Here is a 21,512-nt window from a genome sequence, read left to right as displayed (position 1 = left end):
TTATTCCAGTTGAATTTATCCACTAACGAACAAATTCTTTTGCTTTAATCACGATTCTCAGTAGCATATTTGGCAGATAACTCTGCTGTCAAAGAGCAGTGACTGACAGCGACAACCTACCATGATCGTGGAAATTATTAACATGCTGTCTATACTCTAATATGATTGGACACTGCATTTAGGGGCGTACCCACCGTGTCACATCCTGGTCTCTCATTGGCTTAGGAGTCTGCCACACAATGGAGACCGAGTCCCCTTGTCTGTGCTAGTCTGAGCGGCGAAATTAATGAAGATGGAAGGAGCCGATGTTAAATTATTGAAGAGATTTATGGAGTAGCGAAGTGATAGTCGCTCACTCGTCTTTTCTGCACGGTAGAGGACAGTGATACCAGGAAACTGACAGATAGCATGCCAGTAAGTAAACAGTAACTTCCTCAGTTTACGTGGTGTCGCGCCTTAGTCGAGCTAGCTAACTAGCTAATCTGGAAGCGACCGTAGTGACAGCTCGAAGTCATTCAGCAAGCCGAGATAGAGAGTGTATGACGGCGGAGGATTAACTTACAGTCTCTGGCTGATACGGGTTAAGAATTGCCCTGAATTGAATGGCTGGGGGAGGTAATTGTTTTTCGACTCAGCCAGAAGTGCGTTGAGACACAATTTTGCGTTGTGAAAAGACAAGCTGCGCTACCAGTAGTCGGTGTGGCAAACTAGCTGGTTAGCAGTGCTTCTGGACAGGTAGAATTTCTAGTTAGACCAGATGGATAACATGAAATAAAACAAGTCACACGGGAAGGTTTTCTAACATGTCCCGATAACGACATTTTCATTGGAACCATTTTGCTACTGTAGCAGAAAGTCGCATCTGTCAGTGAGACAGACTTTGTACCTGACTTCATCCTGTTTAGTGAACAGCTGTGTGTGTGCGTTCTTAAAAGATTCCTCAGCGTGTGTTTGTATGACAAGGGCAAAGAAGGCACCACAGACTGGCATGGTGGAGATTGCGTTGTTAGGATTTTTCTAATAGCTGTCATGTGATGCAGCGTTTCTCCACATCAAACACCCAGTTCTGGGGTTTCCTGTATAAGGGGGACTAGTGTGAAGCTTTGCCACAAACCCTCACAGCTACATGCTGGCAGTAGTTTAAAACTGTTTAATACTCTGTGTCCTTCACAAAAAGGCTTCTGGTGTTTTGTGAGTTTTACTTAAATAAGACTGTATTTGTGACTTGATTCATAAGTTGTTCCTCGTGTCTCATACTATTATGTGTGCTTTTGCCTTTGACATTAGAGAGAGACTTTGCCCTTAGCGATAGATGGTGTTGTTGGGAGGATGGTGTGCCCTGCTGTAGTGGTGTCATTAGCATGTGTGTGTGCATACATGCATAGATGCAAAGAAAGAAGCGCAGGCTAGTTAATGTGTGGCCTCTTAATGCTTTTTGACAATAAAGCACAGCAGGTCGCAGAGCAAGAAGATCGTGTGGGCTCTGCTGTCATGTGGCATCAGAGATTGCCACCCGTGCCTGCAGGGTCATGAAATATCCCGACAATTTGAGCAATGAAAACTGCTGCAATCTTTGCTCATTTATGTCTGTGTGGATTCTCAGTCATCCAGCTCATTGTAATCCTAAGATCTTTAGTAGAAGGCAGCTGGACTTCTCTTTTTGGTTCTTCAAAATTTAAGGAACCTCTTGGTTGAGTGGTGAAACATCTCCACGAACCAAAAAGAGAAGTGAAGATGTCTTCTGCTGACTTACAGGTTTGTTCCCTTTCTTTTACTTCTGCAGCAAATTCTGCATACAGAAGCATATAATAGCTAAAGTCGATTTTTCTCGGTAAAAGAATAAAGGAAAAAATGAAACTAATTATATTCACTGAAAATGTTATTTGAATGTGAATTTATGGAGCTTAGCATTAATAGATTATGAGTGAGTTCTATAACTGTGACAGGATAAGCCGACACAAATGGAGGAGGGGGTGGGGGGGGGGAGAGGATAGAGTGTTAAAATTGAAAAATCCATTATGTTAATCATGGTCTCCTCAGGCTCTGTTGCTGCTGGAAGATAGGGAACTGAAGGGGTAAGAGGAGGAACGAAGATGCATCACTGGCTTAGAGGCAAGAGAGAAGAGAGTGTAGGCTGCTATAAGAGGATTCCTCCTTGTCAGATCTCTCCGTCTCCTGCGGCAGCAAAAACCACACACAAACCACACACTCTGTTGTCATGTCTACTTAGCTACAAGCAATTCTCTTCTATATATATGTGTGTGTGTATGTGCAAATGACAAATTAAACAGAAGCAGAAAAGCAGAAACCCCCCCACTCCTTCCCCAATGCTGCGTGCAACCTGCTCTTGAAGAAGACCTTAGGGGGAGAATAAGGTGGGAGGATGCATCCGGGTTAACCACAGGCCTAGATGGTCCAAACAAAGAAGATGGCAACAGACAGCATGAAAAAGAAGTAATATAAACTGAAGAGAGATGTCATAACAAAATACAGAAGTTCTAGGAATGTGTAAAGCACTCTTAGCAGGGCTGCTGAAGAGGAGGCAAGGTTAATCTGTGAGCTGTGGGCACGCCCTTCACGACCACAGTTATATAACCTCTCCTTCACCTTCACTTGGACACCTCAGAATACTTAACAGCATTTGCTTCCATCCATGTTAAAACAAGCTTGTAGTCACCAATCTAGGTCGACCTGGTTTGAAGATGTTGGGTGGAGGCATGTTGCTGCAATTCCTGGTCCTGATATTAGATAGCAGAGTTAAACAGTTAGTAGTAGTTAGGGTGTGTCTGTATTACAGCTTGCTTGGTTTAGCTTATTTTTTATACTCAAATCACAGTAAGTTTCGTTCCTTGAAGGTTTGGCGATGTTAAATATTGTCATTATCTCACTAACCAGTAGTTGTGTCGCTGCACCTTGTACCACAGGAAAAAGCAGCTGGGGCAGCTCTGTTGCTCTCATAACCACCCACTCTGTCATTCTCTCTGTTTTCTTTCTTGCCTCCATTCAAGCCCTCATTCTAATTGGCCCACTCACTTCCTCAAAAAAAGGAAGGTTCCAAAGTATGTGTGTAATAGGAAATGAGGTAATCGGCAGGGAGGGATGTGTATGCCTGTGGGTGTCCCCTTAACTCATTCTCACTTGGACTTGCTTCACTGCCCTCTCTGCCGGCTTCCCCGACACAGGTATGTTCTCACTTCATTACTGAGCACCGCTGGACTCTCTGCGGTTTTGATGTGGTTTCTGTGTTAAACTAGGCGAAGGCATTTGAAGCAGACCGTGTGCCTGTCTCAGGTGTTTTTCAGGGACTCTGTTGGGACATGCAAGCACACAACAAGGATTAGGAATGTAAACTGAAAGGAGACCTGTTTGTGTTGGAAGAAGTCTGCGGAAGGAGGAGTCAAAAATAAGCTCATTTAGATTGGCAGCCCAGTGCCTGTGTTGGTGCTGGTGTGTGCGTGGGTGTTGGTGTGTTGCTGTGTGTGAGTTTAGGACGGTGGCGTCGGTGTAAATTCAGAGCGAACGAGCTGTCAACTTTTGCTAGCTCACAGGAACAGGTTTTGTCAAACCAGACATTGAATACACACACACAGACTCACACACGCTTGTGCAATGCATGACACATTTTCTGTCACTCCTTGGCAAGCAGCTGGCTCCGTCAGAGCTTTGCATTGGCTGACAAACTCCGTAAGCTAACTTCTAAACATGCTGGCCATTCCTTGTGTTTGTCTAGGACACATGGAGGTGTGTGTGTCAGTATCTTTGCTTATCTCGTGTCTTTCTCAGAGGCTGGGAGGTTGCCAGGAGCTGGCCAGATTGAAACCTAATGAACTCTCTGATTTTATTCACCATTCTCTCTCACTCCTCTTAAGTTATCCACATCTTGAGTTGTCATACATTTCTTTCATTCCCACTCTCTGTACATCCATTTAGCTATTTCTTTATTCATTTAGTCATTGATCTCTTCTGTATTCAGCATCCAGCACCGCTTATCTGCTTCCATTTACCATCCATCTCTCTATTCATCACTTCATTGATTTGCTGCTTTGCTTGTAAAGCCACCTCAGCCACTTATCCTGAGCACTGGTTTCTGCACGTGTGTGCTGGTGAGCACTGGTTGAACCCCCGACTGTATAGAAGTATGCAGTTTAAGGAGAAAACTCAACTGAGCTCCCTCTGGCTTATATTGATTTCTGTCCAGATCTATGAGTCTTTAATGACAGTGAGATGGTTAACAAGTTAGCCAGGCCAACATAATACGTAATAACATAATTGCCCTCGATTGTATAATGTACTCTCAGGGCAATTAGTTTTCTATTTTCCTCCACCAGATGATTGTGCCTTCCTGTAGTGTGTCTTTCGAGCCTGGAAGTCTTTGAGACGGGGTAGGATGTGATGTTTGTACTGCTGTCTCTTGTGGTTTTTACACAGTTTCATATTTAATTATAATTATTTGCGTGGGTGTGTAGCCCCTAAGATATATTTTTAGTTTGAAAAAAGATGTTTTGGTCTGCAGATATGGCTAACATCTCAGTATTAAAGGTGGAACAATTCGCCAAATAATTGATTAGCTTGTTTTTCATTAGAACATGAATCGGGAATCAGCCACATTTGCTTATTGATTCATCGGTCTCAATTTTTTTTTTTAACCCTTTAAGCTGCAGTCAATTCCAGCCATTTTCAGTACAAAAAATTGCTAATATTCTATTTGTAAATAAAAAATATGATGAGAAATACAGGGAATATTGGACGTGCATCGCGAGGTGCATTCCCTTGAAAACGACCGATTCGTGGATTATATATCGACTTCAAGACATGTTTTGGACAAAATATTTTACTGGCTTGTGTCGTCTGGATGTCCAAGGTTGGATTATGGCCGTTTTTTGTGGAATATTTTCATCTGTGTGTAATAATGAACCTGGAAATGTGAGTCGCGCTGTGTACGTTGAAGCTGTGTATAGAGAACGGATGGATGGATATTCATTGTTTGTCGGACAAATGTGTTTATATTACCCGCTGTAGTAATCACATCTGAAAGTGGTTTATACCGGCGGATTCATGAGAATCTAAGCTTTCCATCGGCGTATAGTGTTTGTATAATCGCGTTTGCAGCCTTTGGACATTCTTTAAATTCCTATGCAAATTGGTAAGTGTACCGCCGGCGGTACACTGAAGTTTAACGAAGGAAACAAAGTAAAAATTTGCTGATTCCAACAATGGGAATATTTTCATTTTTTCCCCTCCTCAAAGACATTAAACTGAATATATTTGGGTTGCTGACCAAACAAGATGGATTCAGATGCCATTTTGGGCTTTTCCTGACATTTTATAAACCAAACAACTATTAAAGTAATTGCTAAAATAATTGACAGATTAGTCAGCAACGAAAATGTTCTTGAGTTGCAGCCGCCGTGTGGACTAATTCCTGAACCAGAACAATTTTCTGCCTTTTTGTCAACGAAACAATGAACTGACTGAGAAAATAATCTGCAGTTTCAAGGCGTTCTGAGTTCTTTTCACATTCAGTGTCACTCACCAAAAATTGTGTGTCTTTGAGGTCTAATGTGCTTAATGTATTCCCGTCTTATTTTCAATAGCTTCAAAATGAAATCTTTGTGGGGTTTTTTGTCACAATAACTTCATAATCCAATGCATGCTGCAAACAATAGGTATGCATCATGTTGCTTGTTTTTGTGCTACCTTTGGGTGGCACTTTGTAAAACTTTTTCAGCATCCATCCACACTTCTTCCCCTCTGTTTCCACTGACTTGTTCTGTGCATCTGTCTTGTATCTATATGTGTATCTGACTTTGCGTTGCAGCAGTTTCCTCCTGCTGCCGGGTTAGGAGGCAAATATATCGCGCAGGTAGGCGGCATAGCAGGCTGCTTCTGATTTTAGTCTTCCAGTGCCTTTTTCTGCATGCTGATGATACTGATGACATGCCCCAGACACCAGCGTTGACAGTGTTGATGGGTTAAAAGTGTAGGAGGAGAATTTGTCCTCTTACAAGACTGACTCATCCGCCCTCTAATAACAGCCTTCATTTTGTTACTCAAGTTAGCCTGCCATTAAAAGGCATATGCTCGTGTTAGATGTTGCTGTCCTCGTCGTCTTCACCGGCGTGAAACAGCAGAACAACAGGCTGCCTTAAAGGACTAATTTCTCTAAATGGAGGCTATTCTGCTTTATAATCCTTACCCATTTCATGAGTCACTGGCTCCCCTCCCCCCCTTGTCATTCCTGTCATTGGTACGGTCCATAAATAGACACCTGGCTGCCATGGAGCGACCAAGCACCAGAATAATACAAAAAAAAGGGCATTTGGATGCATGAAAGATGCATCAGGAGGCAGGGAGGATGAGGAAGGACAAATGATGTGTGGGAGGACGAGCAGAGGAGCAAAGGAGGAGACGAAAATTAACCGTAAACTATTTTGTAACACGCCCATATATGCATGTCGGGAGATTTTTTGATAATAAATTACAGGCATATTATCTATGGAATCTGGCGTCTGGTGTATTTTCTTTCACAGACGTCCTCCTTCGTGAGCTGAAAGGTTCATGCTTGTGAATAGGAGACGGAGTGTGAGCGTGTCTGTCATGCGCTAAATGAAATGTTGCAAGTGGACGGGTCTTAAAAGATGGAATTATGCCATCTTCAGCCCAAATCGGAACACATGTCTCTGCATGACGAGTGTGAACATAGAAGGACTGCTTCCTCCCACTACTTTTTTTTTTTTCCTCTCAGCCTCCGTGACCAGACATACTAAATATGGACTTTGTTTCTGCATTCAACAGCCAATTTAGCCTTTTACTTGGAGTTTCAGAGCACAGACACGACCCATGCACAACGTATCATTCAGTGAAAGCGGATAAGTCATCAGAGGGAGAGAGACGGTGTCCTCCTCCTCTTCCTCAGCAGAAAGCACAGGTCTGAGGTCAGCCATTGTGCCTATGGTGATGGCGTATATTTAGTTAAGGGGTCTCCAGTCTAAAGATAAAGATACTTGGTTTAGTTCAGTCTGAAATATGGAGGACCTTAGCATTTACGGTTTACGAGGATTAATCCCAATGGTTTTGGTGATTCCTTAATTTTCCCTTTAGCACCAAAATGGGCATGACATTTGTGGTGTTTTTCTTTTGTGTTTGTATGAGACGTGTTTCAATAAGTACTGAATGTATTGCCATGATAAATGGCACAGATATGTGTCCCTCTGAGGATGAATTTTAATAACTTTGGTAATTCCCAGACTTCTCCTCTAGTGTCATCATCAGATCAAGGTTTTAATTTGTGTAATACGTCGATTTATGAATGCCTGCAAAACAAATTACATTCTTTTTCATTCTGATCTGGGCTTTTAGTCTGAATTTGCAAATGTTAGCTTGATATCATGCTAAAGTAAGATCTGTTAGCATTCAGCTGAAAGCACCACTGTGCCTCACAGCTTCTAGCCTGGATGTAGATTTCTGTTTCTATTCCTGAGTCTCAGTCGTGTAATTTTTAAAACTGTCAGCTCATTGCAAATTGATTAATTGACTAATCATGTCAAGCTGCAGGGAAGAGCAATTTATAAATGATGTAATGGGTGATTGAGCATTAATTATTTATGTTCACATTAATCAGCATTAACAACAACACTTCAACAGATCGAATTCAGAGGTAAAGTATCATTTCATGTTGCAATCACTGGGTGGTTGTGGCAGCATTATGTTTTAGAATTACAAAATTGAGTTTTGAAGCTCCAAAAACATCTTGCTTTATATTACAGACATAGATATATATGTGCAGAGATAGACTTGTATGGCATATGTTACTATGTCTTTTAAGTTTAATATAAGTAAAATCTGTACAGCAAACAGACATGGCAGATGTTAAACTCAGAACAAATACTGTTCTGTGTCCTCATTACACCCCCAGTGTAGTTGATGTTTTGAAATGTGGTTAAAAATACCTTTTGAGTTTTTCTGATATTTTGCTGTCTTGCTGTTGCACTTTCTCTTCCATTTTCCACTTTCTTCCGATGTGAGTGCAGCACTGATGTGTCAGATAGAAACCCTCAGACGCTTCATTAAAATGATACTGAAAATCAAAAGGTGAGTTTTAATAGTAAGAACGCTACGTGCATCCAAGTTGAGTGCATTGCATAAGAAAGAGAGAGGATAACATGCAGGCAGTGTAAGTGTTATGTTGTGATTGATAGCAAGAGGGATTGAAGATAACAAACAGGGATGAAGGCAGAGATGGAGGGACCAGGAACAGAGAATTCATTTTGTCATGAAAATGTTAACAAAAGCAGGAAAGAGCCTCTTTTTGTCTGTCCATCTCTGTTTATAGACATCCGAGCTGTAGAGCTTGTTCAGTGAGCATCTGCATTCAACTGTGCCACATTTTTTTCTTTTTTTTTTCTCGTCAGTGCTTCAGCAGTGAAGCCAGCCAGGTTTCTGTGTGTGGGTGATATTTTTTTGATTTGCAGGCTTAAGTTGAGAGGGTACTTTCTGCAGAGGTGTGTGTCTGGAGAGGAATGAGAGGGAAACAGGAGCAGAGTGAGAGGGAAGGAGAGACTCACGCTTCTTTGGACTATTGAATAGAAGCCCGGAGCGTGTACGTTTACCACGACCATGGCACTGTTTACCGTTTGTAATAGAATATTTATATCAGGAGGACACCAAATAATAGTAGCCTGGCAAACACGGAAAGAGCTTCGTTCACGCTCTGATTACTTGTACGTGTGTGTGTCTTTGTGTGTCTGCGTGAATACACTACCCGGTATATTTGCTGTGTGTCAGATTCACAGACTGTGTATTTCTAAAGTGTTTTTTTTCTCTCTCCTAGGTAGAGGTGACTCCACTGCAGATGAGGGAACATGTTGGCTATGGACCAAGGAGTGGTGGAGGAATGGCTGTCAGAATTTAAGGTACTGCTTTAATCTTTGTGCCTCTCTGTGAAAAAGCAATATTAAAAAGCATGCACCCATGATCTGTATGCAGTGCTCCCTGCTGCTACTTAATATCTGCAGAATTCATTTCATACACGTAAGCAAACACACTACCTAAAGTGCTTCATTCTGAGAAAATTGCACGCTCTTACTCAAATATGAGCACTCACTGATGCGTGACTGGTACCAAAGCTGCAGCTTAGTCAGGAATAATAATAAAGGAGTGGATGAGATTTTTTTGTGTGAATGTATGAGGACCAATCTGCTGTCCCCTCTCAGTGAAGCTGACCTCCAAATACGATCAGATCAATGTCACCACCAAATACTTTCAATATAATCACTGTCTGTCCCTGTAAGCTTTAAATGCCATCAGGCTATCTATTTGGAACATTTCACCTTCAGTTACAGCACCATAGCTGAATGTATTGCTGTTATTTGTACTTGCTGGATCAATTCCGTCTCTTTTACCCATCCGTGTGTCCTGGACTTAATTGGAATCAGTGGTCAAGTTTGAGCAGATCCAATTTTGACTGCATCAACAAGTGTTTGAATATTAGGCCATCACTTCTCAAGTTCTCATGCTACGTGTTTATTTTTAGAGAATCACTCAGACTTGCATCTGCAGTGTATCAAACTAACTGTGTTTGTGTGTTTCAGACCCTTCCTGACAGTGCTGTCTCCACCTATGCCGCCTCACTAAAAGACAAAGGTGCACTGGTCCCTGCGCTGTACAAAGTCATTCGAGAGAACTACAGTGATGTATGTACACGTATAAACCTTTCTGTTCATTTATATATTAGATTGTACATACCTGACCACGTAATCCTCGACCACTTTTGACCATTTTCCCATGCTTGTGATCCCACCATTTACTGTGATTATTGCATTTTTACACATCCCACGCTCACATTGCATCTTCCAAATAGTGAACTAAACATCCTCTAGCCACTTTATTAGGTACACATGTGAAATAAAGTACAACAGTTGTACCCTACCGCAGATTCTATGTTTTTAAAGCTTCTACACTTTTAAGCTTTTGTTCATATTGTCGAAAAGGTGATAGTTCTGCTTTTTTTTTGTTCGCTTGAGTTGGTGCTGCACAGTTGTGCTTTGCATTTTAATTTGTTCATGAACAGGCATAAATTATGGGGGAAAAAAATGAAAATGCAGAAGCTTTGAAAAGTCGAATTGACAGAGCTGTTTCATTAGGTTACATTAGATTTCACAAGTGTGCCTGATAAAGTGGCTGGTGAGTGCAGATGCCAAATGCAAAATTCATTACAGGTGCACTGGCAGTTGCTGTCTGTCCGTTTATGTTTTTGACTAAATGTGTGCCTGTGCTTTTGGATTTCTGTCCTCCCCAGTTGCTGGAGCCAGTGTGTCACCAGTTGTTTGAGTTTTACCGGAGCGGTGAGCCGCAGCTGCAGCGTTTCACGCTACAGTTCCTGCCAGAGCTCCTGTGGAGCCTCCTGTCTGTCAGCGCAGCCAGAGACCCTCACACCTCCGGCTGCATCGAGGCCCTGCTGCTGGGCATTTATAACCTGGTAGGGGAGAGGATGAAGATGGTGGTGACAGTTTGTATGGTTTTCAGTGCTAGATTTTTAGCTCAGAGATGGCCGTTTTTGTGCATTATCACTGGAGGAGTGGTGCTCGTGTTGATAACAATAAAATGCTTCCACTGCAGTAAGTGCAAAGTAAGGAAAAACACTGGAAAGTCTTTGATCCTTACCAAGTGGGCATAATCATGCAGTTCCCAAAGCAGGGGACTTAACTACTCAACTATTTCTGGGATCTGCGTCATGAGTTTTGAAAGATTACTTTCTGCCTTGTTTATGCAGATATGCATGGAGAGTGAGAGAAAATATGGGTTACAAAGTAGAGGAACTGAAACAAAGGGACCTTGCACGAATACAATATGGATGGATTGCATCTTGCTTAATGCCCATGAACACATTTACCTCCCACAGAGAGGTTCCAGCACTAGTAAATATTAAAGTGTTTGTCTATTTTCATCCATTTTGGCTCTGTATGTTCTATCTATCAGCTAACTGCAGAGTCTCCCAACTTCCTTTCTGAGTACTGGAATAGGTCATCTGTCACTCAACATACTGCCTGGTTCCCATTAATCGCTTTGACATTAACATGCACACAAGGGACGCCAAAACCCTGGGGTTTGTGTGTGTCTGTGTTCGCACAATATACACACTGATAAGCGTACGCCAACAGACTGAGTGGGGAATTGAGACCCTGAGGTCCCCACACAAACCCACTCATAGCAGAAGAGTGTGCTTGAAGAGATCAGAACACATCAGAGGTTTAGGGCAGCATGCAGAAATAAAACCTGTTTTTTTTGGTGTGTTTTTTTTCGCCCACAGAAAAAACCCCCCTTTGTTTTCCTGTCTTTCTCTTTCACAGGAAATAGTTGATAAAGATGGACAAAGTAAAGTATTATCTTTTACTGTCCCTTCCCTTTCCAAACCCTCAGTGTACCATGAGGTGAGTACATCCACACACAAACTTACACAAACTGTTAACTTGCATTTGCAGAAATTTGATGAAGTATGTTTCATCCTGCCACCTGTAGCCCTCAGCTATTGGCTCCATGGCCCTTACAGAGGGAGCTCTAGCCAATCACGGGCTGAGCAGGGTGGTGTACAGCGGGCCACATCTCCAGAGAGAAACCTTTACAGCACAGAACAGGTAGGAGGTTTGATCAGTGTTCAAGTCCACTGGGCAGGTGGGGATTGTGCTCTTTATTAAATAGACTTTCCTGTTAGCGTAATACCAGGCTAGCTTCTTTTAAGTAATAAACAACAACCAAAATAGAAACACATTAAAGAGGATAACAATTTGGCAATGAAGCACATGAAGGCTTATTAATTTATTTATCAATGCATACTTTGAAATTTGAAATGTGCCTCATATATTATAGAGATTAGCTGTTGTTTGACTGTGATATCAGATGGCCTGGATTCAGGAAAATCTGTGTGGTGATGATGAGTTTCACTGCCGTCGCGGCCAATTAATTTATGCATGATGTACTAGCGTCAGTGCTGGCCCGTGGCAGTAGTCTTTGATTTGTTGCATTTGAAGTTATTTTGCTGTCAGTGTTTCCTAAATTAATGGAGCTGCAACAAAGCTCAGGAGGCAGTGGTGGCCTGAGTTTAATGTCCTCTGCCTTTTTCAGTGCTGTTACAGACTATATAAAGAATTTTAATGTGACAAAACAAGGCTGGTTGCTTTCTAAGATCATCCAGAGATACTTTGATCTTAATCCCTTCAATGTAGCAGCAGTTGTTGGAAATTATTGTTGTTTGCCTTCGTAGTACTTCAAATTCTCTTTAGAAATTCTTCAATCTGTTATTTTGTAGTATTTCTAACTACACTAAGGATGGAAGCAAAAAATTGAATTTCTGCGCTGATGTGTTCAGTCTTTTTTGTAAGGTAGTCACATATAACGTGCTGTTTTAAGGGTTTGTTTGTGTTATTGAGGTTTGAGGTGCTGACCTTCCTGCTGCTGTGCTACAATGCTGCTCTCAGCTACATGACCTCCACCTCCCTGCAATCTCTCTGCCAGCTCAGCTCCAGGTAAAACACACCAACCATCAACATGTTTTAACATACTGTAGCATTTGTGGGCCATATTACCGGAATGCTTTATGCAACCACATCCACGCTCTAATTTCCTGCTTTATGATGCGGATGCTGCTGTTGTCAGACTTCATGTTTTAATGCAGGTTGTTCCCATACATATGCATACACGCTGGTTTGCAAGCAGTTGCTCATCTGATCCTCTTATCGACTTTACTGCCAGAGAGAGCCAAGATACCGCTATTCGGCGAAGAGCTGCAATGTACACACATCCCAGCTCAGTGGCTCTGGCAATCTGCCGACTGTAGCTGAGCAGATGTGCTAAAGAGAAGTCATCAGCTGTGATTTCCTCTTGACAGTTTGCTATTTGTCATCTGCACACAGAAAATGTAATAGCTCCTTTGGTTTCAAATTTATAGGTGCTAAAATCTTTTAGTTAATTCCTTGGCAATTAGTATTATAGCTGTTAGGAAATGATGAACTCGTTTTAAGTGAAATGTAATCCTGAGATTTATGTAAGCTACTAATAAATTATTACATAGCATGCACTTTGTGGTTGTGTGTGTTTATTTGATTGTTACTGATGTTTATACAAGCTCACAACAGGGAAGTATATCGCCTTAATGGAGCTGCAACCAGTTGGTTTAGTGAAGTGACTTCTCTGCTTCCCTGTTTCACTAATACAATCTCCTCCTATTGCGTTTGTATTGTTTTATCTTCAGAGTATGTATATGCGGTTACCCACGACAACAAATCCGTCGCTACAAAGGCATTAGCACGCGACTGACGGTCACATCGGAGTTCCTGGTTCAACTCATCACTGGGATCCACTACGCGTTGTAAGTGTTCACATTAGCCTGCACACAGAGACAGAAAGACTCACCACAGCCCCACGGTTGAACTTCAGATTAAATTTCTCAGAGCCTGTGTCCTGTACTACGTCCTTGTGAACTGATATATGGTTGCACTGTTTTGAACTTGATACTTTCATTTGAGTGCAAACCGTTTTAAATACATTACGAATTATTCAGCATCTTTATTCAGTTTGATTTCATGTGAATGAATAATTTCTGTATGCATTTTGAATATGCTCATCCTGATCAAACTCCTGATGTACGTGTGTTTTTGCCAATCTGCAGATGTAACGGTGAAGTTGAATTGGGATCCAAAGCACTGGATGACGTTCTGTATCGAGCCCAGCTGGAATTGTTCCCTGAAGCTCTGCTGGTGAGTGCAATAATATGTTTATTTGCTACTATCACATCTCCCTCTTTTGGACCTGTGGCATGTGTGAGAGAAAGAGCGTGTGATTAAGGTGCGCATGCTGACCTCTGGTTTTGATTCATGCACAGCACAGTATGCTGCATTGTGTTGGTCCCCGTGTGTGTCAGAGACTGCAAGCAGAGTGTAATCCCACTAGATTATTTACATGCTTTCCACTCTGCTCCGCTAAGCTGTAATCCTTGAGGCCCAGGGAGTAGAGGATTGAGCCTAAGCTCTCAGCATTACAACACAAGTCAAGGTGTGTGCCTCCAAAACAATCAAGACTCACAGCATTTAAATTTATATTTAAAGGAATGATGTTAGCATTTACAAAGCCTCGTGGGCAAATGCTATAAATGCACACATCGATACTGTTGAAGGCTAAAAATATCAGTTTGTCACAGTGCCATTTTTGCCTATTTCCCATGTTGCAAGTGGAATACACCAGGTGGCTGCTAGCTTAGCATAACTTTGTGATGTGATCCTCATGAGACCAGTGTGCTGCAACCTCACAGACAAAAGACGTGTTGTGCTGTGATTATGACACCATCTACCTGATGTTGCGTACTCAGCTGTTACATGATCATTAGCACAAGTGCCGCTTGAGAATTTCCAGCAAGAACAAAAGTTATTACATCAAGACTTGTGAAATTGTGTTGTATGGAATGAAATACAAATCCTATTTCTTTTTCTTACACCTCTAGTCTGTGTAACTCCATCAGTTACTGCTGTGCTTTTAGATTTGTCCCCAGACAGTAGTCTCATTCCAAAATCTAATCATTTGATGTTTGCTGGGCCAGTGCCTTCACCTCAGTGTTTTTGTTGTGATCTGTCTATCTGTGTAATGGTGCAGCTTTTTAGTGTAGTTGCAGAAAATATTCAATACTGCTGTTTTGACTAATGCAGGCAAAACAAAAACTGCACTGAAGATGTTTAGAGCTTTAAAGATAGTTGAAGTTAAAGTCAGTACTGTTGTACTGACAGTTCATACTTAGTTACTAGCATGTCAGTTTACTCAAATCAAACTCCCTTCAGTTCCCTCTGCAGTTGTTGATTTACCCCTAAAAACTCTTCTCTGTGTATCAAAGTTACATATTTCCATTTCATTTTCCAAAGTTACATTTTTTTCTATTAAAGTAATTAATGTAACTCTACTCTGCAGCTTTTTGTAGACTGTGCTACTTAATCCCTGCCTCACCTATGACTTGGAAAAATAACATGACGACATGTTTGACCTGGCATTTGATTCTGGGGAATGATACAGAAGGCCTAACCTGAAAATTGATTGGATTTGTTCTCTAGATTCGTTGCACATATAACTCAGGAAAGCTGAATCCGTGTTTTTGAGAGTTCACAGAAATAGTCAGTCATGATGTGAACTGCTTTTTTTGCTATTGATCTTGATAGGAGCTGATATATGTCGGCGTACAGGAATTGCATGTGAAATTGTGAAACTAGACTTAGTGACGTGATGAATATACTGACTCAAAATAGATTCAGATTTAAATTTCATTCGGTTTAACTGCATTCGGATAAAATCTGCTCTGAGACCCATCGGTGTCGGTGTGTGCATTGAGTTTGTGTTTGCAGAAATTGTCAGAACTGCATGCACCATTTCAATTTTCTTCCTGAGTAAACTGTCTCAGCACCTAAAGATAATACAAATTATCGTACTACACAATTCAGAGTTAGCAGTAATTGGTGTGGTATTTACACATGTTGATGAGAAGCAACATAACACAGAGTGGACCACATGTGGAAGGCATGAGGACAGAAGAAGCATGACCGTCACCGAGTTGCAAAGTTGGGCTGAGCCCGTCAAGTCCTTCTGCACTGCAATCCTTCTAGCATCCTCTGAAGTGTGTGTTTTTCTTATCTTCAGGTGGGTAATGCCATCAAGTCATCGCTGCACGGTGCAGCGCTGAAGAGCAACAACAAGGAGGGCGCACGGAGTATACAGGTGGAGATAACACCCACCTCCTCGAGGATCTCCCGCAATGCTGTCACCTCCTTGTCTATCAGGGGACACCGCTGGAAGAGACACGGTGAGATGCATACACCGGAAAAAAGTGATCTGAGATGTAGGCACAAAGCTGTCGGAGATCAGCTCACTGAAACAAGAGAGGAATTTTCACACACACTTTATAATTTTTCTGTACACATTCTGGTATCACATTTATATATATTTTTTAAAAAGTCGACTCTCTGACTAATGAACAATTGTATGCCAAAGGAGAGAGCACAAGGTTTAGAAGGCTTCACTTCTGATTCATCCATTTCACTGTCTGACACTTACTGTGTTCATTATGAGTGTTGTCATCCTTCAGTCCCAAAGCTCGTAGACTGTCCGTCCTCAGCTTGTAGCTAGTACCTCCATTTTAGAATCTGCCCATTAAAAACCATGACTTCCTTTTTGATTTGTTGCATTTTTTGTTGGTGGCAACAGAGACACAGAAGAAACATTCAGATTGAGACCAGTCAGGCAGGCAGAGATTCAACATATTATTTACCTAATTTGATGGTGAAAGAGAATGGGAAGGAAGCTGTATGTAAGCAGTGTTTTTGGAGATATGATGCAGATTGTCAGAGATTGTAATTAACCTTTGAATGAACATAGAATAAATGAATTTGCCTCTTATTCCATGCTCTTAGGGATAAATAATGTTTGCAGGTTAGAATTACCAGAGAGCTGCTATCTTTGCCTAGAGTACAGATAATTCCAGGAAATTACAGCTTTCAGCTAGTTTAATAAGTAGGTTTCTTCACATCGAGCCCAACACTCATTTTCATGTCATGGATCCTGCTCTTTTTGAGGCCCTATCTCAGCCTCTCATCTAACAAAGCTTTTATGAGCAGATGATGGAGAAAAATTCTATTAAATATTAATTGATTTTTAGGGATGAGTGGTGATCGAGAAAGAACTGTGATCCCATTCAAATTCTGTGTCCGTAATCATCTCCATATGACATGCACTTTGACCATGTGTTGTGTTCTGATCACTATGATTTTTTTCTTTTTATTTTTCTGCCATTGCATTGATTACCTTTATGTGTCTTGTGTTTCTGTGGTTGTGCGTGCCTGTGCATATGGATGTCTTTTTCTGTTTTTTGTGCATGTGTGCATGAAATGTGTCTGACCATTTGTGTGTTTGCATGTGTGTGTGTGTGTGTGTGCGTGTATGTGTACATGTCTGCATATCGTCCACTACCCCCTATGGTCCCCCCCTCCACCAGAGTCCCAGGAGGTGAGTGTAGACAGTGAGGCTGCACTGGGGGGTGTGGCCATCCCCGAGATCAGTGTGACAGGTGTGAGCGGCGAGCGAATGCCCAATGGAGACTCCCTGCGGCCGCGCGTTGACGGCCGTGCCCTGCCTGATGGCGACATGTTGGGTGCCGCCTGTGAGGTCAGCATGGACCCCCGAGGCCATGACTCCGGCACACGGGGTCAGGAGGTCAGGAGGCAGAAGTCTGTGAGGCGAATGGTGGAGAATGAGGGTTCTGGGTCGGCCTCCACAGGGAGGAGCCAGTACTAAGGTCCAGCCCCTCCTTCCCCCTGCCCCACTCTCGGGGTAACCTAGGTAACCGTGTGTGGGGGCGTGGTCTGAAAAAGCTGCATGCAGACTTCCCCCCTTTTTTTTTTTACCTTTTGCACTGGGCTCCACCACCCTCTTTTGGCTTAATCACACCATTCCTCTCATCTCTATCCATCATCATTCATTCATTTACTCTCTCCTTTGTTGCTAAAGCTTCCTCGCGGAGATCTCCTGCTGAAATTTGTTAAGGTCAAATTAATTATTAAAGATCTCACCGAATAACAGATCAATAACCTGATAAAAAATGCATAACGAAGAAATGTGCTCAAGTGAATCCTGTTAAATCTAATGTGAAGTGTTTATGCTGAATAAAATGTAGTGGATCATATTAAATGCAGAACATCATCTAAACGAGGAACATAAATGTATGTATGAATGTAGTTTAATGACACTTAACAACATATATATCACACTCATGCTAGGGCCATCATGTTTAGTAAAAATCACACTAAAACCGATAGTCACCGATAACAAAGTCCTGATGACCTTGAATTGTATACCCCAGATATCTCTGTTAAACTGTTCTCTGAAATTACTGTTATGGAGTCTAGCTGCTGTGTTTTTTCCTGAGGGATCAGTACACTTTTTGGTCTTTTACTGCTAACTCTGGTACGCCTCGACACATTAGTCCTGGGTTGCACCTGGAGACAGATGACTTCCTTCTGACTGGTAGCTAGGAGCTGAAGACAGATAAGCAGGACTTGATTTTTATCTTTGAGGCAAAAGATGCTCAGATTGTTAAATTTAGACTGATGACTCCAGTCCTGTTGGAATAGGCTAAATGTGACCTTAAATGACTTTAATAGGAACTGCCTATCTGTCTGTTCATCAGCTGTTTACCGGTGTTCTGTTACAGTGATAGCATCAAATCAGAAATGTGTACTTGTGAACAAACAGGTGGTTTGCTACTCACACAGATGTGAATGCATGCCTTAAAGAAAGCAGGACAGGTGTTTGTGTGTGTCCCTTTTGAATTAGTGAGGCGAAATGTGCATTTAGGGTGTACTTATTTCTGCCTTTGTTTGCTTCCTCTCCTTTCCCTGTGTGATCTTTCCAAGGCTTATGCTCTTAGATGCTGTCCTCTCCTGCCTTTGGGACAACATGCACTCGTCTGCCTTTAAATTACTGATTGTTGTCTCACAGTGCTGCTGATTTTCCTAACGTGTGTGCTGGACTGAAACTTAACCATGTCTTCTGTCAAGTGGCGAGACATCCCTGTTAGCTGTTACAGTGTGAAGGCGCCACCTGCTGGACAACAGTAAACCTCCTCTGTCATCCAGTCACTGGTCCATGCAAAACATTTAATGCAAAATGTATTCTTTATAAACCGTTTAATCCTAATAAAAGTTTGATGGGATTGGATTAGACTGGAGGACAGATGAGACAGATATTTTTAGCTCCTGATATTCATGTAAGTGTTTGTCTCCCTCTGTCTGTCTCTCAGACGCAGTGGATCTGGGTTCCCCGGATGAGCTGATGGATATTTCAGAACTGGACGAAGGGGTTTGGCCAGGTGGGGTGGGGCCTGACATGACCCCACCCACCATCACTATCAGCAACAGCGTTACGACCTTGAACCTGGGGGCCAAGGCCATGAAAAAGTGTCGGCTTGGCGGGCGCACCAGCAAGGACAAGGAGGCGGGCCCCCTGACAACGGGTCGCGCCGCCAGCGAGAACACAGAGCTGTCGGTCAAGCGACTAACGCTCACTTCCAGCCAATCGGTGCCCAAGGCAGGAGCTCTCACCAGCCTGACACGCACTGCCAGCGCTGTCTTCTCCCGCTCCTTTGAGCAGGTGGCCAGCAGCAACGCCCCTCCTGCCAGCAACCACACCGCCTCTGAAGCTGGCCACTATTCCTGCAGCCTGCAGGAGGAAGGGTTGGGGTACCTGAGTCCCACGCCAAACCACACTCAGCGCTCCCCCAGCATTAGCGTGCATCTCGGCTCTGACCTTTGAACCCTTTTGTGACTCTTTGACTGTACGAACCCTCATCTCTGATCCTGTGACCCTGTACCTGTGACCTGGAACTCCAAGCCATGCCAACTTCATGGACCACAGACACATGAAGAAACACTCCCACTGTTTCTCCCGTCACTCCGTTTTGGGTGTCTTTGATTCTCCATGCTGTAGACTGACCTGCTGTCCTGCTTTCATTCAGACATCCAAAGCACAGTCAGCTCCCTCTGCACCTCTCCTCCAACAGAGAGTCCTCTCAGCCTGATGGAGGCAGTGTGTCAGAGATGCCACTTCCAGTTTATCTGATTTTAATGGTGTGCTGTGGCAGTGAAGCAGGAAAAAAAAACTGTGCTCCCTCGCACAGCGGCTGTTTATAAATGGGTGCACTTAAAAATGATAACTAAAAGACTGTGGAAAAGTATTTGGAGATAAATTTAATCAGCATCTGTTGCCCTGCATGGCTTTCCCATACGTCCATCCTTACCTTGCCCAATTTTGTTGCAAGGCAGGTATTGAGTATGTGTGAGCATGCTTGTGTGTGTGTGTGTGTGTGTGTATAATGTGTGTGTGTTTGTACAACTGTTTTTAGAAAAAGGCTGCTGATTGATACAATGAACAAGGTATGATTCTTTTAGTTGAAACAAGTGTTTCTACTACTTTTTTTAAAATAATGGACCCCTTCCCATAGCAATACAAATCTATACTGTTCAGTGTTTTTTATCTTTTGGGCTGATTACACAAACGTCCAACCGTGTCATGTGTGCTTCTTTAAAGAAAGTCCTCATTCTTCCTGACAAAAAGAAAAAAAAATAACCACTAAATAATCGAGCAGTAGGATAAGAATCAGGTCTTTGTTTACAATCACACAGTATTCTGATCATGATGGAGAAGCAATATACATGTCCTCCCCCCCCTCGCTCCTCGAGCACCTTCCTGAATTGCTGTGCATTAGATGGCAAACAAAAGGAAAATTCAACTTCTGACAAATAGCAAAGATGATTTAGGTTTTTGGAGATGATGCCTGCGTACGATTTGTTTAGGTATTGAATTTTTGCACATGAAAGAGCAAATGAGTTGTGTTTTCAACTTTGGTATTTTCATATGAACAAAAGAGGTTTGACTCTCAAATGTGGTATTTTCCTGTGAGAGAAATATGCTTTGTTGCTCTGTAATGATTCTTTTCCGACTCTCGTGTGCTGCCACCGATCCGACACAGTTTAAAACCCACAAAAACCTGCAGTTTACTGACTTGCACCAATTAAATAATTTGATACCTCTGAGTAGAGTTGTGTTAGTTTAACCAAAACTTAATTGAACATATTCCTGTTATATAGTGGGGACACATATGGGGCAACAAAGCATCTTTCCTACCTTCAGATCCACCCATCATTCCTGCTGTTTGTTGTACTTTAGTGATGCGTTTCCTGCTTGTTCACCGCATCGTCGCGTCGCAAGACACGATGATCTTCTCTTGTACCAAGAAAGGAATAAAACTCCAACCACCTGCTACATTTGATGTCCTAAATCAAACGTTCACGCTGCCCCACCCTCAAGCAAACTTGTATTCTGTTGTCTGTGTACTAGAGCTGTTGAGTGTCTGTCGCTTGGTGGGACAATAACAATCATGTTGGGTTTACAGAATGTGAATGGGTAAGCTATTGTTGTACATCACACTGTTGTACTAAAGTTGATTATATTGGCCTTTCTATGTCTGAAAATTACTCACCGCTCCAACTTCTGGGAATAAAGTGTTTCTATATTTCACGTCTTTTCTCAGTAATCTTTCTCCTGCTACTAGGAAGCATGATTGAATATTACATGAAGACTTTCACCTCCAACTGCCTACAATGTTTATAATTTAAGTGTATTTATTTTTATCCTGCCATATGCTCTATAAAATCTTATGGTTGTCTAATTGCTGTATATGTACACTACCAGTCAAAAGTTTGGACACACCTTCTCATTTGATGATTTTTCTTTATTTTCGTGACTCTTTACATTGTAGATTCTCACTGCAGGCATAAAATCTATGAACACATATGGAATTGTGTAGTGAACAAAAAAGTGTGAAATAAGTCAAAACATGTTTTACATTTTAGATGATTCAAAATAGCCACCCTTTTACTTTGATTACTGCTTTGCACACTCTTGACATTCTCTCAGTGAGCTTCATGAGG

General features: G+C 42.1%; 1 protein-coding gene across 5 annotated transcripts; it reads left to right on the top strand.

Annotated features, from left to right (window-relative positions):
- The first annotated feature begins 225 nt into the window (after nucleotides 1-225).
- Nucleotides 226-21,099, top strand: hycc1 (hyccin PI4KA lipid kinase complex subunit 1). 5 transcript variants are annotated; one of them, XM_022202815.2, is made up of 12 exons: nucleotides 226-414; nucleotides 8,831-8,912; nucleotides 9,591-9,692; nucleotides 10,298-10,477; nucleotides 11,349-11,429; nucleotides 11,518-11,633; nucleotides 12,426-12,521; nucleotides 13,247-13,363; nucleotides 13,664-13,751; nucleotides 15,670-15,832; nucleotides 17,021-17,364; nucleotides 18,824-18,962. In XM_022202815.2, the coding sequence occupies exons 2-11, from the start codon at nucleotides 8,862-8,864 to the stop codon at nucleotides 17,317-17,319; spliced, it is 1,293 nt and encodes a 430-aa protein (XP_022058507.2). In that variant the 5' UTR covers nucleotides 226-414; nucleotides 8,831-8,861; the 3' UTR covers nucleotides 17,320-17,364; nucleotides 18,824-18,962. The 5 variants fall into 5 exon arrangements, with proteins under 5 accessions (XP_022058507.2, XP_022058503.1, XP_022058505.1 ...); XM_022202811.2 differs by lacking the exon at nucleotides 17,021-17,364 and having other exon boundaries at nucleotides 228-414; nucleotides 18,824-21,099; XM_022202813.2 differs by lacking the exons at nucleotides 226-414; nucleotides 17,021-17,364 and adding an exon at nucleotides 3,128-3,182 and having other exon boundaries at nucleotides 18,824-21,099.
- Nucleotides 21,100-21,512: the final 413 nt, after the last annotated feature.

Source organism: Acanthochromis polyacanthus, chromosome 11 (assembly GCF_021347895.1).
Source record: "Acanthochromis polyacanthus isolate Apoly-LR-REF ecotype Palm Island chromosome 11, KAUST_Apoly_ChrSc, whole genome shotgun sequence".
In the NCBI taxonomy this organism is placed as follows: domain Eukaryota; kingdom Metazoa; phylum Chordata; class Actinopteri; family Pomacentridae; genus Acanthochromis; species Acanthochromis polyacanthus.
The sequence above is the reverse complement of the archived record's forward strand: the minus strand, read 5'-3'. Positions and strand labels throughout refer to the sequence as shown.

What these genes read in the sequence shown, in the direction of transcription:
- hycc1 (XM_022202811.2), top strand. Translation starts at nt 8,862, where the DNA reads ATGTTGGCTATGGACCAAGGAGTGGTGGAGGAATGGCTGTCAGAATTT. An exon ending in AATGGCTGTCAGAATTTAAG is followed by an intron (nt 8,913 to 9,590) that starts GTACTGCTTTAA and finishes TGTGTGTTTCAG; the next exon opens with ACCCTTCCTGACAGTGCTGT. An exon ending in ACACCGCTGGAAGAGACACG is followed by an intron (nt 15,833 to 18,823) that starts GTGAGATGCATA and finishes TCTGTCTCTCAG; the next exon opens with ACGCAGTGGATCTGGGTTCC.